We start from the raw sequence: 16543 nt of genomic DNA, 5'->3' as shown, positions 1-16543 counted from the left end.
ATGACGATTAGTTGAGTTTCAACCGATGTTGATATTCGTATTGGTTTCTTTTAAAGATCCAATGGATCTCTCATATTTATTTATGCTTTCAATGATTTCTTTCCATTTTTTTTTTAACTTTTTATCGAGGGACAGTTATGGAATGGGATGGTGAAGGAAGAAGCATATGTGGTGATGTAGGGAGAAACCCTCTCACAAGATATTGGTTGGATTATGTTGAAAAATAAAGCTTATCTCAATAGTGGACCCGAACACGTATGCTACCTAACATTTTTCTTACACACGTTTTCTATTACAAATTGCACCCCTTTCCAATAGACCAAAATTAAAAATACTAAGATACCCTTCTTTAATGAATCAGTCGTTGCTGCTATGTCAATATCATCAACACATCCTCTACTCCATGTCAATTGCCTCGTCTGCCCCTTTTACTTTTCATTTATGACACAACATTCCATCCTCCATTTTCATGCTCTTTATATTCCATTACTCTGCCACAGAAAAAACTTATAATAATGATTAAATGACCTGTGACATTTAAACAAGCATATATATGGCAATCAGTTCAACGTTAATGAATTAAGTTATCCAACCTTCATAACATATTACATTACATGGTCTCTTATAATTATAAAGGCTCATAATAACACAAACAAAACTTGATTTCTCAAATGTATAAATTCATTGTCCTTAAAAATTTATCTATCATGTATTTGGTAAATCTCTCATAACTCAATAAAAACTTAGGAATATTTCAATGATCTCAGAACAAAAAACCTCCAAAAAATAAATAACTAAACCCAAAATAATAAAACACAACGCATAAAATGAAATAGAAAAAGAACTATTAAATCAAATATAATGCATAATTTAAAAGTAAAAAATATAAGGGCTTGAATTGCCCCACAACTAGAAAATTACATTAAAAAATGGATAAATTATCGACCTTACGTTTAATCCAACATAAAGCTACCCTTAAAGAAAAAGGAAAAAGGAATTAACATTTGCAATTCAAATATATCAAGGAAACATTACATGGTCTGGTTTTTGGCATAGCTATCGCTGGATATGCAAACTTTGAAAAGTAGATTAGAATACTCCATTTTAAACTTAACTGAGAAATTACAAACAGCCAATGGAACTTATTGCATACATTCGGCTATTAAAAGATATAAATCATTCCTTGAAATGGAGCATTTTGTTTAGTGCAGTAAGATAAGCCTCTACACTGGAAACAACAACATCTACTCCTTTTCCAATCCCACTGTAAAAAGACAAAAAACGAGGACTATTAGTAAAAGAATGATATACTAAAGCAATCGAGTTTTAATAAAAAATACCTAAATGTTGGATAAATTATGTTTCCATTTAATAAAGTAGAAGTATGTGAGTTCGTGTTCTCTTTTCGAAGTACAACATGTACAGTTGCAATTGCATCGGTGCCTTCAGTCACTGTATTTAGAGAGTACTCAAGTACTTTCACAGCTTCCTGCATAAAAAATTGTAAAATTCCTTCATTTTCATTTTCATTTAAAAAATATAAATTGGAAAATAATATCATTGATCTTAGATGATGAAACTTCCATATATGACCCAACCATTGAACTACAATGTTTTCATATACACAAAGTTTCCCATGAAAACCCTAATCCTTGGGAGAGAAGTTCATAAATACTTGTATATCAATAGAATTTCATAAGAGTACACAAAATAGCAAACTATGGAAAAGGATAATAAAAATAGAAAGTTGGAAATTGTTAAACATCAAACCTTCACAATGAGATCGACAGCCTTGTAAGCTGAATCCACTGGTCCTTTTCCAACAGAACAAGCAACATGTGTCCTACTGTCAATTGAAACAAGTTGGACACTTGTTGTTGAAAAATTCAGAGTTCCACATGTCACCTACATTGATAGATATTCATTAATTTTTCTTCTTTCTTTTGTATTATTATCATACATATATATATAGTTTAAAATTAATCTCATTTCAATTTACCTGCAACCCACCAAGTTTCCAAATAGGTTCTACTTCAGAAACTTTATCTGATACCAATGCTTTAAGGTCAACATCAGTAACTCTCTAAGGAAAAGAAAAATATTGGAGTCAGATAATAAGAGGACATTAGTTCAAGATGACCAAAATGGAGTCACAATTAAAGACATTATAAAAATAGCAACAATTATATTGTGAAACTTTTGCTTTTCTCTATTTTTATGCTTCAAAATTTTGGATGCTTCTATTTATGATTAGTAATTTAATTTAGGGCTGCAAAACTATGTTTTCTTGTTCGATAGTAGGTTATAATTTGACGTTAAATAAGAGTGAATAAATCCGATTATGTATAAAAAGGGTGCAATTTTTTTAATTTATTGAAATGGATAAATTTTAAGTTTTTTTTTATGAAAAATGAATAAATCTTGAGTATTCTAAAATTCATGAAATAATCTATATATGTCCCAACATGCTTCTAAAAGTATTTTATCTTTTAATCCGGATTAGTCATAAAGTACAATAAACTGTGTATAATATTGAGAAATGAAAAAAAAGGAAAAAGAAAACTAATTATTAACCTTTCTTTTTTCAGCCATTGCTTTGAAGTTTCTAAATACACTCTCAACTTCATCCTCCTTGAGTTCATAACCAAGCTGAAAAGGTAGAAATAGCTCAATGAGAAGAATGGTAACTGTGCCTTTGATCATGACAAAAAAGAGTTACATACCTCTTTAAGTCGATTTTTCAAAGCTTGACGTCCGCTAGACGGTGAGGAAGTATAAACGAAGGAAAAAAAAGTTATAATTTAAATATATGAAGTCTAAGACAAAAATTAATTAATCAATTATTACTAAATTACGAATAAAAAAGTTAATAAACATGATGAACCAAAATACCAAATTGAAATATAAAAGTGAATCAACTTGATTGACACAATTTGATTCGGATAGAATTGAGCTAAAAAAAAGGTCAACTAAGCTGATTCTACTTTATGGTGAGTCACAAATTTTAGGTTTAAACCCTTTAGTTGTCTCTATTTATGTGGGTTTTTCCCAGTTTGATCACCGACTTATTAGAATCTCCAATTGAGTCCTTAAAAGTGCTAATTTGAGTCAATAAGTTTTTGCACAAATGGGAGGGTGATGTGTCAATTTTTGAACACGTGGCATGGTGAGAGTTGAAACGTAGACTTTGGCTTACATACACCGCAAGCTTTCATCTTTCAGCAATGAACCACACTGCATCTCTTTTGTCCTTTATCATAGGAGAGAAAATATGGATTTTTTGACCTTGTGTATTTCCCCTGTTCTTGCCAAGAACCAAAACCTTGCATCTCTCCTCAATAGATAAAACCCATTTAGGATCACGTCTCAACATGTCAGAAAGCAATTCAAAAGCAACAGGATTGTCACCAAAATGGAGAGAATCCAAATTTGGAGCAGTTACCTCAAAGACATCTGCAAGTACCCACTTACGTTCTAACTTAGCACAGTCATCATTACACATCAGTTTTCTTTGTCCAACAGGAACTTTCTTGCCATTTGCAGCAACAGGTTGAAGCAACACAGACAACTTTTGGATAATGGAAGCTTTGTGTACAACATCGACATTATAATTAGTAGAGCTTCTGAAAAGGGATTTAGGGTTCAATAAAATTGAATTTGAGATTCAATTTGGGATTAAAAATCTGAGAGGAATTTGGGATTTAAAGTATTGGGATTCAATTTGGAATTAAATTTGGGATTCAATTTGGAAGATGATCGAAGTCGCAATTTAGGGTTTCTGGTGCGAAGAGATTTAAGGCTTTCTGTGTTTCAAGTTTTGCAGGTTGCGAGGAAGTGTTTCGCGATAAAGAAGATGAAGCGAGGAGTTTCGTTTCATTATGAATTACGTTGTTGCGTATTGAAGTGAGTTTATTATAAGGTTGTATGTTCATTTTTCCTTTAATTCACACCTTAAAATGTTATTTTTTATATTATGTTTAAAATTTAAGATAACATTTTATCTTAATATATATATATATTGTATTTCTATCTCTCTGTATATATATATCAAATAGAGTTGTAAGAAAATGGCATATACCTTAGCTTCCCTAGTACCATATTAGCTCCACTGGACCTTTCATAACCAATATCTTCAGGAGAAAGTATTTCATATGTAGCTCTGTGCTTTAACAATCCATCCTACAAAGTAGAAATAATATTAAAAACAAAAGGGAAAAAATTTAAGAAACCAACTGAAAAATAGATATATAGAAATCATTATAGTTTATGTTGAAAGATATATAACAAATACAAGACACTAGTAAAAATCACTGATTAGATATACAGAAATCATAATATTTATTTGAGAAATAGAATAGGCATTAAGAAAATAAAACGCAAGAGGGTAGCTTTTAACTCCACTAACCTGATGAATGCCACTTTCATGTAGAAATGCATTATCACCTACTATAGCTTTGTGTGGCTGTAAATGCATACCAGAGAACTCTTCAACCTGTTCAAAAACAAAAGTATATACAATTTTAAATTGAAGAAAGGAGGAAAATATTCCAAAAATGAATGAATAGTTTAAAAATATTAAACCATCTTGCTGGTCTTCAGTATCTCCTTTGTATTAATTCCAGTATATAAACCACCTAAAACATGAACTCCTCTGCATCTTAGGGCCATCACAACCTTCAATAAAAAAAAATATATTAAGTTACTGAGCTCATTTACTATACTAATAATAATAAAAATAATACAAGAGTAAATAAGTGTAAATATAAGATAGAAAATAGAAGAATGATAGTATAACCTCTTCAAATGCAGCATTACCAGCCCTTTCACCAATTCCATTAATTGATACTTCTAGTTGTCTTGCACCAGCACGGGCAGCCTGAAAGTAAATACAAGTCAGTGAAATTGATTACAGTAATTGAGTGGTATAGTGTTATAAAAATACCTCAATTGTGTTTGCAGTAGCATGTCCAAGATCATTATGACAGTGAGCAGAAATAATAGCATTTTCAATTCCAGGGGTATTGGCTTTTATGTCAGCAATCAGTTTTCCAAACTCCAAAGGCATTGTTATGCCCACAGTGTCTCCTACGCCCAATGTTGTTGCCCCAGCTTTTATAACATCTCCATATATTTCATAAAGAAACTCTCTATCCGATCTGCTCCAACAAACATTCAATAAACTTAAAATACAACTCATAATTCGCCTTTTAATAATATATAATATATTTTACTTTATATATATATTATAATGCCATCTCTACCCAGTTTACAAAATATATTTTCCATTCATAGGATAACTATATTATTCAATATATTTAACCATTATTTACATTATTCATATATTTATCTAAATTTTTCGGGAAACAGATGTTATTTTAAAATTATTTCAAAAGCCAATAAAAAAAAGACATTGTATGCTAGAGAAGAGATGCAGAATGGAAAGGAAAGAATAAAAGGGAATGTATTTTTTAAAAACTTGTTTCTCTCTAAACCTTCTGTGCCATTTCTCCAACATTATTACTTCATCCTTCATTTGATCTAAACTCACCTTATTACTCCTCGAATAGAGGACAACACAAACAATCGATTTGCTACATTTTTTTTTTTCTCTATTCTTAAGTTAATCTTATGGGTTTGCATGTCGTATTCGCAAGTTTGCATGTAATCTTAAATAATTAATGAGTTTTTTTGTATAATTAGAACATCACGTTAAATATAGAACTAAGACTATATATGAGTTAAGCTAGTAATATTTTACACTTGATTATATCTATTTTAACTTATGTACTTAATGAGATGATATGATTGTTTGATTGTGATTTTGATTCATTGAAATTAACTTGTGATGAACACTATGAGTGAAATTGTATGGTGAAATAGTTTTTAAAACATAGGGTATGAGTTGAATTGATTGATTGATTTATGGAAATGGGCATATGAGTCTCAACAATTGACTTCTAGTTATTTTGACATGATCTAGGATTAATTAAGACTTATAAAAGGGATAAAACACTAATTTGAACCAATTGAACAAACTGATGTGCTTATGTATCTCTAGTTTCAAATATAACGTTGAGTGGTGATTTTGGATACGCTAGACGTAACTTTGAAAATTAAAGTCAATGAGCTTTAGAGGTTTAGGGCGACGAACACTACCTTCTATGAGTTTAGGGCATTGGCACAACCCAAGTGAGTTCAAATAAGTTTGGGTATTAGGTACCTTGGGATGTTGGCAGGTGTAACCTTGTGTTTTTTATTCTCTTTGTTGCTTTTTTAGTTTTTTTTTAATGTAATTATGAATGTGTCTTGAATAAATTAGTATTGTGAGTTGATATGAATTATATGAAATGAGAAGGTAATTATTCTTAGGGTGAGAATACTACTATTTGTGGTGGTGTGTGAAGTGTATTGATGGCAAAGATCGGAATGATGTCATCTTAACTCTACTAATATTGAACTCATATGAAGAAGATAAATAGTTATGAAAGTCGATAAAGATTCCTATATGGAGTTTCAGTAAGAGATCAAACTCACAAGTACAAAATTTACTTTGTCATACTCTATAGATAGGGAAATCGCCCAAAGATGATATAACTATACCTCTTGAGATATAGGAGTGAATGAGTAATGATAGGTGTAGGGTCCATATTCTACTCAATATACTAGTCTTCTCAAGTTTAGTCTAATAATATCTAATTGTTATAAAACAGACATAATTATCTTTATATATATATATATATATATATATATATATATATATATATATATATATACATACATATATATATTTATTTATTTATTCACTAGTGCACTAAGAGGATATTGCACCGGCTACTTTTGCTTATAGACACCGGTTCTACAACCGAGGCATATACCGGCGAAGTAAAAATGGGTAGGTTTTATGCCTCGGTTGTGAACTGAGTTAAAAAGAACAAGATTTATGCCTCGGTTTTTACGTAACAGAGGTAGTAACTTGTTTGATTTTTAATTTTTTTAACCTTTAGGATGTTCTTGATGTATGTTCTTATGCATAAGCAGACATCCATCTTCCACTGCCACCAGCATCATTTCACCTTCCCACTTTCAGAGCTACCAACACAACAACGCAATTCCACGTTTTCAGTGAAACAAGAAGGATTCTCCACCAACCTCTGTTCCTCTGTTCCTGGAGGTCTTAGCTCTGCCGCCACTCACCCCACCGCCCCTTCCGCCCCCGGATATTCCTTCTTCTCCCGAAACATAAGTAGAAAACCAAAAATCCAAAAATTCAACAGGGAACAAGAAGAAACTCCAATCAAAAATCCAAAAATTGAAATTTAAAACCTAGACGAATCGGAACAGAGAAGAGGAAGGAAGCCTCCCTCCTGCGCCCTGCCGCAAGAAAAGGAACGACCATTGCGCCCTTGCGCCTTCGCCGCGCCTCCGTCTTTGGCTTGCGCGAGACCGCTGGTGGTGCTGCCCCAAAGTTGGGTCTCTCCGTGAGAAGATAATCTCGCCCCATTGTGCACAGATCTAAACAGGGAAGAAGGATGAACACCCCTTTTCAGATCTAAACAAGAAATAAGGGCCGAACCCTTTTCGGATCTAAACTAAAGAACAACGAAGAAGAAATGGACGGCAACAACGCGAAGAAGAAGAACCGAAGAAGCAATGGACGACAGCGACGACAGACGAAGGGAAGCGGCGACGGACGAAGCGAAGCGGCGACGCTGGTGGAGGCAGCCCTTGGGAGAACAGCGGTGACGCTGGTGGAGGCAGCCCTTGGGAGAACAGCGGCGACGCGAAGAGAAATAAGAAGCATAGCGCGAGAAGAAATGAGCAAACTCTGAAATTTGAAGCACAACGCGAAGAATATATGCTTCGGTTAGGAAAGCATCGAAGCCTAAGAGTGTTTGGACACCGGGTCTGTGCTGACTGATGCTTAAAATGAAGGCTTTATGCCTCGGTTCTGTATGAAACCGAGGTAGCATCACCTGCTCAGAAATTTGTCAACTTTTTAGACACCATTTCGGCTTCGGTTCTGCATGCAACCGAGGTCATATATGTGTTCTGCACCGGTTTCACATACAACCGAGGCCTATAAGGTCCGATTTATTACGAAACTGCCATCGTCTTGTGATAGGCAACGGTTAGGTTTAAAATGAGGTATATAGTACGAGTTTAAAAGAAAAATTTGTACTAGTGATTGTTGTTTAGATGTTTGATGATTTTAGTTTGACGTATGAGTTATGAAGAGATGTATAAGTTTTTTTTTTTTTAATTTGGTACGATTTAAATTCTTTGTAGCTTATATTGTGTATTGTTGGATGTGGTTGTGATATCCATGTGCCTTGATAATGTTTTCATGAAAAAAAAAGGATAATACAGGAACATTAGAGAAGCAACACTCTTATACTATTTTTTTTTTCCTTTCATTCAACTGAAGTTTGGTTATTGATATCATTTAATACAAATGTATATTTTGTTAATGTATATCATTTAATAAAAAATTCGGTGTATCAAATTATCATTTTTCTTTGTTGATAGACCATCCTTATTTTGAAATATACTATCTTAGAAATGTGCAGGACTTTACATAACATATTTATACTTTCTATAATTGAATTGTGTGCTTAATATTGATAATGTTGTGACCTAATTAATAGAAGTTGTTCTATAATTGGACCGATATATATATATATATAATTTAACGTTATAACATATTTATTTTTATCATATATTTTTATTTTTATTTTTAAAAGATATTTCAAAAAATGTATTTTAGTTTTTAAAGCATCGGGGGTACTTTTAAATTGCAGTGGACTTCTTTAGAATTGGTATGTACAATACCCTTATCATAATTATCTATTTTAATTTAATTTCATTTATCTATTATTACTCGGTTAACCGCTATCATCCACATATTTAAATTTTGGATTTTTTTGGAATTAGGTTTCTCTGTACTCTAGAAACATATATAATATATATGCCATTTATTTGACACATATTTATAAAAATAATAATAAAAGATCTGTAAAAGATTTATGAAAAAATAATATTTTGGAACACATAATTTTTCACATTTATTTCATATTTCTTTTTTATTTTATACTTTAAATTATATTATTATATGTAAAGTAAATATAAAAATATATAATTCTATTGTTACTTAAATTTGTGTATATTAAAATATTATTTTATTACATAAATTTGCGTGTATCAAAATATTATTACGAGTAGAAAACAACATATTACACTCATTTTACACTGTCAAATAATAATATTTCAATTATAATTATATTATTATTTAATTTAAAATCATAATATATATTATTATATTATTAAAAGTAGTATCAAATTAATGTTCTTTTTTTAAATCTGTGTGAAACTAACTTTTTCCATATGGAAAGAGAAAGGAGATGAGAGGAACCTGGCTGCATCCTCAGCAGCGAACTGGATGTCACGACAACCCAAACTGCGAGCAAAAGTGACCATGTGGCGAGCTATTTGTAGAACCTCTTGTTTGGTCTTTCGGAGCTTGTACTCCATGTGAATGGGGCTGGTGGCGATGAAGGGCATAAGCCTCGGCCTCTTCGCCTCCTTCACAGCCTCCCATGCAGTCCTAATGTCCTTCTCATTGCACCTGCATATTGCAACAATCACCGGAACGTACTCATCATCGTCGAACTTCTTCCCAACTTCCTCCGCTATCATCTTTACGGCGTTGAAGTCCTCCTGTGATGCAGACGGGAACCCCGCATCGATCACGTCCACGCCCAGCTTCGCCAGCTGCCGCGCTATCCTCAGCTTCTGCTCTGCGGTCATGGCAGCGCCGGGGGCTTGCTCGCCGTCTCGGAGGGTGGTGTCTAATATGCGGACGTAGGAAGGGTCCGGAATATGGCCCGGGATATACTCGGGCCGGGAACGAGAGCGAGTGCTGTTCATGGATGCAAGTTTTGATTCAGAGGAAAGAATCTTTGGACCGAGGAAGATGTTTTGTCTTCTCATTTATAGTAACAAAGTTAATTACTTTTTATTTAATATTTTTTCTGAAATATTTAACTTTTCTCTGTACTTATTGCATTATTGCAGTTATGTTTTAAGAAAAATACGAAGTATTAATAAAAAGGTTTAAACTCTCGGATACTATTCATATTTATACACGAGAATACGAAGTTATATCTTCGTATTTGTATCAGTCTTAATTGACTCTTTGAAAAATTGAGTGAATTTTATCTTGTTCGTTAAGTATTAACAAACGGTGTTAAAATTTGTTGACGTAAAATTTTTTTAAATGAACAATTATGATGTCGCACAAAATTTAATTAAAAATGTTAGGAAATTAAAGTCTTCGTCATCTTCTACATAGTCGAAGTCGGCTTCGGATTCTGGGGTGTACGAGGTTTGAAGAACCATGGGGTCACATGACGTTGCCGTTGCCGGCGAGAGGGGATTTAAATTATCAGGAACTTAAATTTAATCAAACCTATTAAAATTCATAGATTAGGAATTTCTAATTATTTCTCTTCCAAATGTTGATTCAGTCTTCCAAAAGCTGATTCACTCTCAATTAGCCCTGATCAGAAACGTTTTTCCCCTTAGTCTTCTGTTTTGGGTCAGTATAGAATTCTCGTGAGGGTTTCCTTCCTCCTTCTCTTCCTAGTTCGAGCTCGCCACACCTGGACGCACGAAGAGGATGACAGCGTTGCGTTGGGTGTTCGGGTGGGCTCTTTGTCAATCAAGGAGATGTTCTTCTTCTCCCTCTTCTCTGTTTCTGATTCGACGTTGTAGAGAACTCTCCTTCTCTCAGTTCTAGTTCGTGGCGCAAGGAGGGAGGCTCCCTTCCTCTTCCTGTTCTCGGTTCTGGTTCGGTTCACACAGGGAGGGGAGGCGTTTTCCGCCCAGGCGCGATTCTATCTCCGCGACGTTAAGGGCCTGTCCTCCACGTCTCCGTCACGAGCGTTCCTGTTTGACGGCAGGGTTGTGGAGGAGAAGATCGAGGCTTGCGTCTTGTGGCGTGGTGGCCTTCGTTTCTCAGCGTCTTCGAAGGTAACAGAGCTTGTGGTGGTGCGTTACGTTTCGGGGTTTTTGTGCTTGCGATTTGATCTTGTAATTTCGAAGTTAGGATTTCAAATTAGGGAATTTGGATTTCTGATGCTTGCATTTTGGGTTTGGGTTCTCGTTGGTGGTGCTTGATTCTTCGTTGCAGTATCACGAATTAAGGGTTAGGGTTTGCAATCTATTCTTGCAAACTGGGGTTTATGATCTTGTTTGTGAATTATCTTTTAGGTGCTCTGTTATTATTTTCCGACCTTGAAATTTCCAGGTCATCCAATGCTTCTTCCTTTTCGTTAAAAGTTTCCTAATCTAAAAAATCTCTAATCTAAACAATAAAATAATATAACATATATAATACCTGTACAATACTTAATAACAAATTAAATAATAAATTTCACTTAATAAGTCGTACACTACATCAATCAATTTTAATTCCTGTCTATCAACACTTAATGGATAAAACAAAATTAATTTAATTTTTCAAATATTAAAACTCAATTGAAACGTAGATATAAGTATTCATTTGATATTCTCATACAAATACACGAGGAATATCCGAAATTTAAACCTAATAAAAATTAATATATTTAAAAGCTTGCTTTTTCCTTGTTCATACGTAATAAAACAATAATGAATGCTTGACATTAAGATCAGAATTGTACAAAATAACATATTGCACCAGTGATATGCTCCCCCGTATGATATTGGGATAGGTTAAATTTTGGGTATAAATTAAAGAAATAAAATCTAGGAAAAAGATTGTTTTACAATTGGTGTTTATTGAGTTTATAATAAAATATAATATTAATATAATAAAATAAGTATAAATAGAAGATTATAATAAAATAATATTTTATACAGTCTTGAGTTGAATGTAAGAGAAACATAAGAGTGTCAAATGATCACGATTTTAAAATCTATTGTTTACTATATGTATTAAAGAAAGAAATCTCATATGTTTTAAAGAACGCAATCAGATTTTCGCTTTAAAAAATGGATTTTTTTATAAAAACAATTTAAAATATTGTAAATATAAAATTATCACATTTAAATTTTTTTTTTATTAATTTCTTTACACATACTTAAAATTTACTATTAAAGCAAAAAGTAAATAAAATTTTTAATTTTAATGACATAGAGGAACTTATAAAAAATAATCTCAAAATAAAATCTTGCATTAAAAATGACTTTTTATAAATAAGGAGTAGCAGTAACAACTCAATCTTCTATGAGTACTTTGAAATTGTTGTGTTAAAATTGTTATAATAATGATTTAATGCAATAATATTATGGTTAAATCGGATTGTAATTAAACTAGTGTTAATTTAAAGTCCATTTTAAAATTTATAAATATAAATTTGATGTATTGTGATAGGTTGGTTTCATTCAATACGTATTTATTGTTAAATTGTCAGATTTTTATTGACTTTGAAATGAGAATACCTTCTATAGGTAATCTCTCAGTACGACCGAACAAAGTAAAGGATGAACAATAACATATATAAGGTATTGGATGAAGAATAACCTGTGTAAAGAGTAGAACGAAGGAAGCTCAGAAAACTTTTATCCTCAACTCCACAAACTAAAATATATATTATCATGGAGGGGTACTTGAATTAATAGTTTTACGTTCTCTTAAAAGCATTAATCTATAAAAACAAGTTATATACATAGTTAAATATCTCACTATGCTTAAACTAAGACACGGTTATTTTGGCAACTATGTGGCAACCGATAGAATTGATGTCCAAATTTTGCTGAATTTGACGACATCAGACTCACTGATATGTTTGTTTAAGAGTTAAATGTGTTTTTGATTTCTTAACTTTAAGTGAAAATTAAAATTAGTCTATTTTCGAAACTTTGGACCAATTTAGTATCTCATCTTTAGAACTGTATGAATTTAGTTATTTTAACTAAATTTTATTAAGTTTAACATTTGAGTTGTTTAAACTGTTTGACACATTTTTGTATTAATTGAAAAATACATTTAAAATCATAAATAAATCTAACAAAATTTAGTTAAAAAAACTAAATCTACACATTTATAAAGTTGGGAGACTAAATTAAGTCAAAATTAAAAAAAATTAATTTTAATTTATACTTAAAATTAAGAGATAAAAACATTTTTTAACCCTGTGTTTAAAAACAGAAATAACGATTGCTATTTTTTAAAATTAAAAAGGACAAACAACTCAGAGTCTGATAAAAAGCACAATGGCATAAAACGGGATAAACAAGATTCTTTTATAAATTACGTGTGTTGTTGGTTCATGTAACAATTATAGGTATGACGTCACATCCAGTTTTAGTACATTTTTATATTCTAAATTTTCTTGACTTTTGTGGAGACGGTGATGAACTTATACGGAAAATTTGTAAGTTCTGGACCTGAGTCCTGCTTGTTTATCTCTGGAAATCATTTATTAGATATTATATTAATCTTGTTCTGTAGTCATAAAAATAACCATGAAAGATTGAATTTCACCCACTATTTCCGGAAAATGTTTTTGTGTGAAATTGAGTTTAGCTGGTTTAAAGATATCTTATTGGTGAGCATAGAAAGTTGTTTCAGTGAAGTAAAACTTTAAACACCCAACTCATCCAATTTCTTTTAAATGGAAAATTCCAATAACAATATTTTGATAATATGATTAGTTATCGTGTCAAATATTATTTTAAAAAATAAATTCAAACCAACAAATAAAATAACGTGACTATTATGAAAATATTGTTAACCTGTTTTTTTTAAGATTATAATATGTTAATAATTTTTGATAATAAAATATTTATTATTATTTTTTTAATTCGTATATTTGAAATAGATAATTACAAGTTATCATTTATAAAAAAGTTATTAGAAAAAGTTATTAAAAAATATTTTCTCTTTTAAATAGAGATAAAAAGAAAGAGTATAAGCAAATCACACAAATTGAGGAGGCTGACCCACAATTTCTGAGGCATATTTACAGTTCACTGTTTGACGCTTAAAAGTTTGAAAAAACTACGTGGAATAGTTTGTATTAATATATATATAACTGCACTCCGTGGAATAGATTTTAAGTTTAGATATTATTTATTTTCAGATTTAGATACTTTTCATATAAGAGTAGACACGTTGAAAAGAAAATCTTAAACACAAGAAGATTTATTTACGTGGGGATGTAGTTTCACTGAATTATATAGTGTATTTGAGAAAGACCCTGATATCTCTTGTAGTTGTATAAACAAGATGTTTTAGAGTTTGTGTGAAAAGTGAATCTTACTCTTATTTAGTCATAGATGATATAAGTCTATAAATCATTCATTATATAAAATTGATTTATCTAGTTATTTATATTAAATAAATGTTTTGTTTTCATGTATGTATTTTATAGGCTTAATAGTTTATTTTATCTCCAGTTTTGGTGAGTTGTGTCAATTAGATCCATTTTTTTAAAAAAATATCAATTATATCTCTACTTAGTAAAATTTGCCTCAATCAAGTCTCTTCTGTTAAATACTCACAAACAAAGTTAACTTTTTATTCTCTCTCATCTGTTTCTCTACAACAAAGTAGGTCGTTCTGTCATCTGTCAGTGCTATCTTTTCGTCCTTTTATGCAGTTATACTTCCAATTCCAATACAAAAAGTCAAACGCACAATCTCCATTTTTCCACCTCCATTACTTTGATTTAGATAACTCATTCGTTGATTATCCAACCCCAAACACTCTTCTATTCTCTCCCACTCATTCTCCACCTCCATTGTCAGCAATCAATTCATCCATCATATCTTTTATTCTCAACATCGTTGCCATCAATTAATACAATACACACATATCAGAGAGAGAAAAAATGGGAAGAAGAAATTGATTGGGGTTACAAGGTCACTGTGCTCCACAAGCATACGCATATATTTATTTCTTTCCTAGATGATTAGGGTTTATGCTACACAAGTCCATGCCTTTCCCATGTTCATTTAGGCCCAATGTTGCATCTAGTTCTCCATATAGACTTCCATCCAGTGGTATTCTGAACCGTCCAATCCTGTTAATTAATCAATGTTAAGTAAACCATAAGTCACTCTTATGCATTATGATCTTTCCACAATCTAAGGCTAAGATATCCAAATATCATTTGGTATTGGGCTCCATCCTCACCCCAAGGTACCCTGCTCTCACCAAATCTGGAAACAATGTCACAAACTCCTTATCCCTTACAACGGGGTGCGTAGTGAATCAGACCCCCAACGAGTCACTGTACACGAACTTCCCCACCGTTTCCAGCATATTAGGGTCAATCACAATCGTCCCCTTCTGCGTCTCCGTCAAACACATCACCCTCCCGTCACCAAGCTTAACCACGCCGGTGTTCGTGATGTCCGTCAGCACCGAAGAATAGGCTCGCCAACTCCTTCACATACGACGGGAAATTCGCCACCTTTGGCACTTCTGAAAACTCCCGAAAATAGTTCACCTCCTGTTTCGTTGTTTTTCCTTCTTCACAATCGGCTTGACTTCTTCTACCTCCTCCTCCTCGCGGCGCTGCTTCTTTTCGCCTTCGGCGCCGGTGGCCTCCTCCACTGCGCTTGCTTCAAGTGGGAAGTTGAGGATGCCTTTGAGCCGCAAAGCCTAAAGGCAGCACGATCGTAGGCCTTGGCGATGTCGAAGGTTCCAAGCCACACTCTTGACCCGCGCTTGTTCGGGTCGCAAATCTCGGCGACAAACTTTCCCCAAGGTCGTTGGCGGACTCCTCTGTAGTGCTTATTCTCCGGCTGGTTCTCCAACAATACCTCATGCGGGTTGGGATCCTGTTTCCCAAATTGGATCCACTCGGTCTTCTTGGGAGAGAGATTTGCAGAGAAGATTTCCTATTTAATTGAGGTTTCTTGTGAAGCGATGTGAGGGGTTTAGGGGTGTCGAGGTCGATTATTTGGGGTTTGGAGTCGAATTCGAAAAGGGGTCATTGAATTTCAGGGTGGAGGAGCTCAGTGAGGTAGTGATCGAAGGAGAGGCAAGAGTCAAAGGAAGAAGATTGAGAAGGTTTCATTTAGATTCATAAAAAAGTTTACGTGTCAAGTGTGTCAGAAAGGTCTGTTGTGTTGTAGTGAAACAGTGGAGAGAGAATAAAAAGTTAACGCCATATATGAGTATTTAACGGAAGGGACTTGATTGAGGCAAATTTTACCAAGTAAGGATGCAATTGACACTTTTTTAAAAGGATGGATCTAATTGACACAATTCACCAAAACTGGGGACAAAATAAGCTATTAAGCCTATTTTATATAAGTAACAATATGGGATGAATAATGTATATGAGTTCAGATTCCCAAGTCACTTATGAAGACAATAAATTTAATGATATTCAAGCATATGTCACCAATTGTTTTGTACGGGGTTTATTGATTTATAAGTTTCATTTGTGATTTTAAGGTATAACAATTAAGTTATCATCAATTCAGGTATAATTAACAGCTACTTGTGGCTTTTCTGTCAGATAACATTGTTTTGTGGTTTTGCTTCTTA

General features: G+C 32.8%; 1 protein-coding gene and 1 pseudogene across 1 annotated transcript; both read right to left on the bottom strand.

The window, feature by feature from the left end:
- Positions 1–975: 975 nt before the first annotated feature.
- On the bottom strand, positions 976–10120 carry LOC124824862 (putative 2-isopropylmalate synthase). The gene is made up of 12 exons (XM_088116365.1): positions 9410–10120; positions 4943–5156; positions 4796–4876; positions 4582–4674; positions 4406–4492; positions 4079–4179; positions 2724–2757; positions 2575–2649; positions 2000–2083; positions 1771–1905; positions 1341–1489; positions 976–1264 (listed from the first exon to the last, which is right to left on the bottom strand). Exons 1-12 carry the CDS (start codon positions 9985–9987, stop codon positions 1177–1179), a joined length of 1719 nt encoding a protein of 572 aa, XP_087972491.1. The 5' UTR covers positions 9988–10120; the 3' UTR covers positions 976–1176.
- Positions 10121–15374: 5254 nt separating this feature from the next.
- LOC124834234 (ethylene-responsive transcription factor 5-like) lies at positions 15375–16162 on the bottom strand (annotated as a pseudogene).
- Positions 16163–16543: the final 381 nt, after the last annotated feature.

This window comes from Vigna umbellata, chromosome 5, assembly GCF_029865625.1.
Source record: "Vigna umbellata cultivar VRB3 chromosome 5, Vumbellata_1.0, whole genome shotgun sequence".
In the NCBI taxonomy this organism is placed as follows: domain Eukaryota; kingdom Viridiplantae; phylum Streptophyta; class Magnoliopsida; order Fabales; family Fabaceae; genus Vigna; species Vigna umbellata.
The sequence above is the reverse complement of the archived record's forward strand: the minus strand, read 5'-3'. Positions and strand labels throughout refer to the sequence as shown.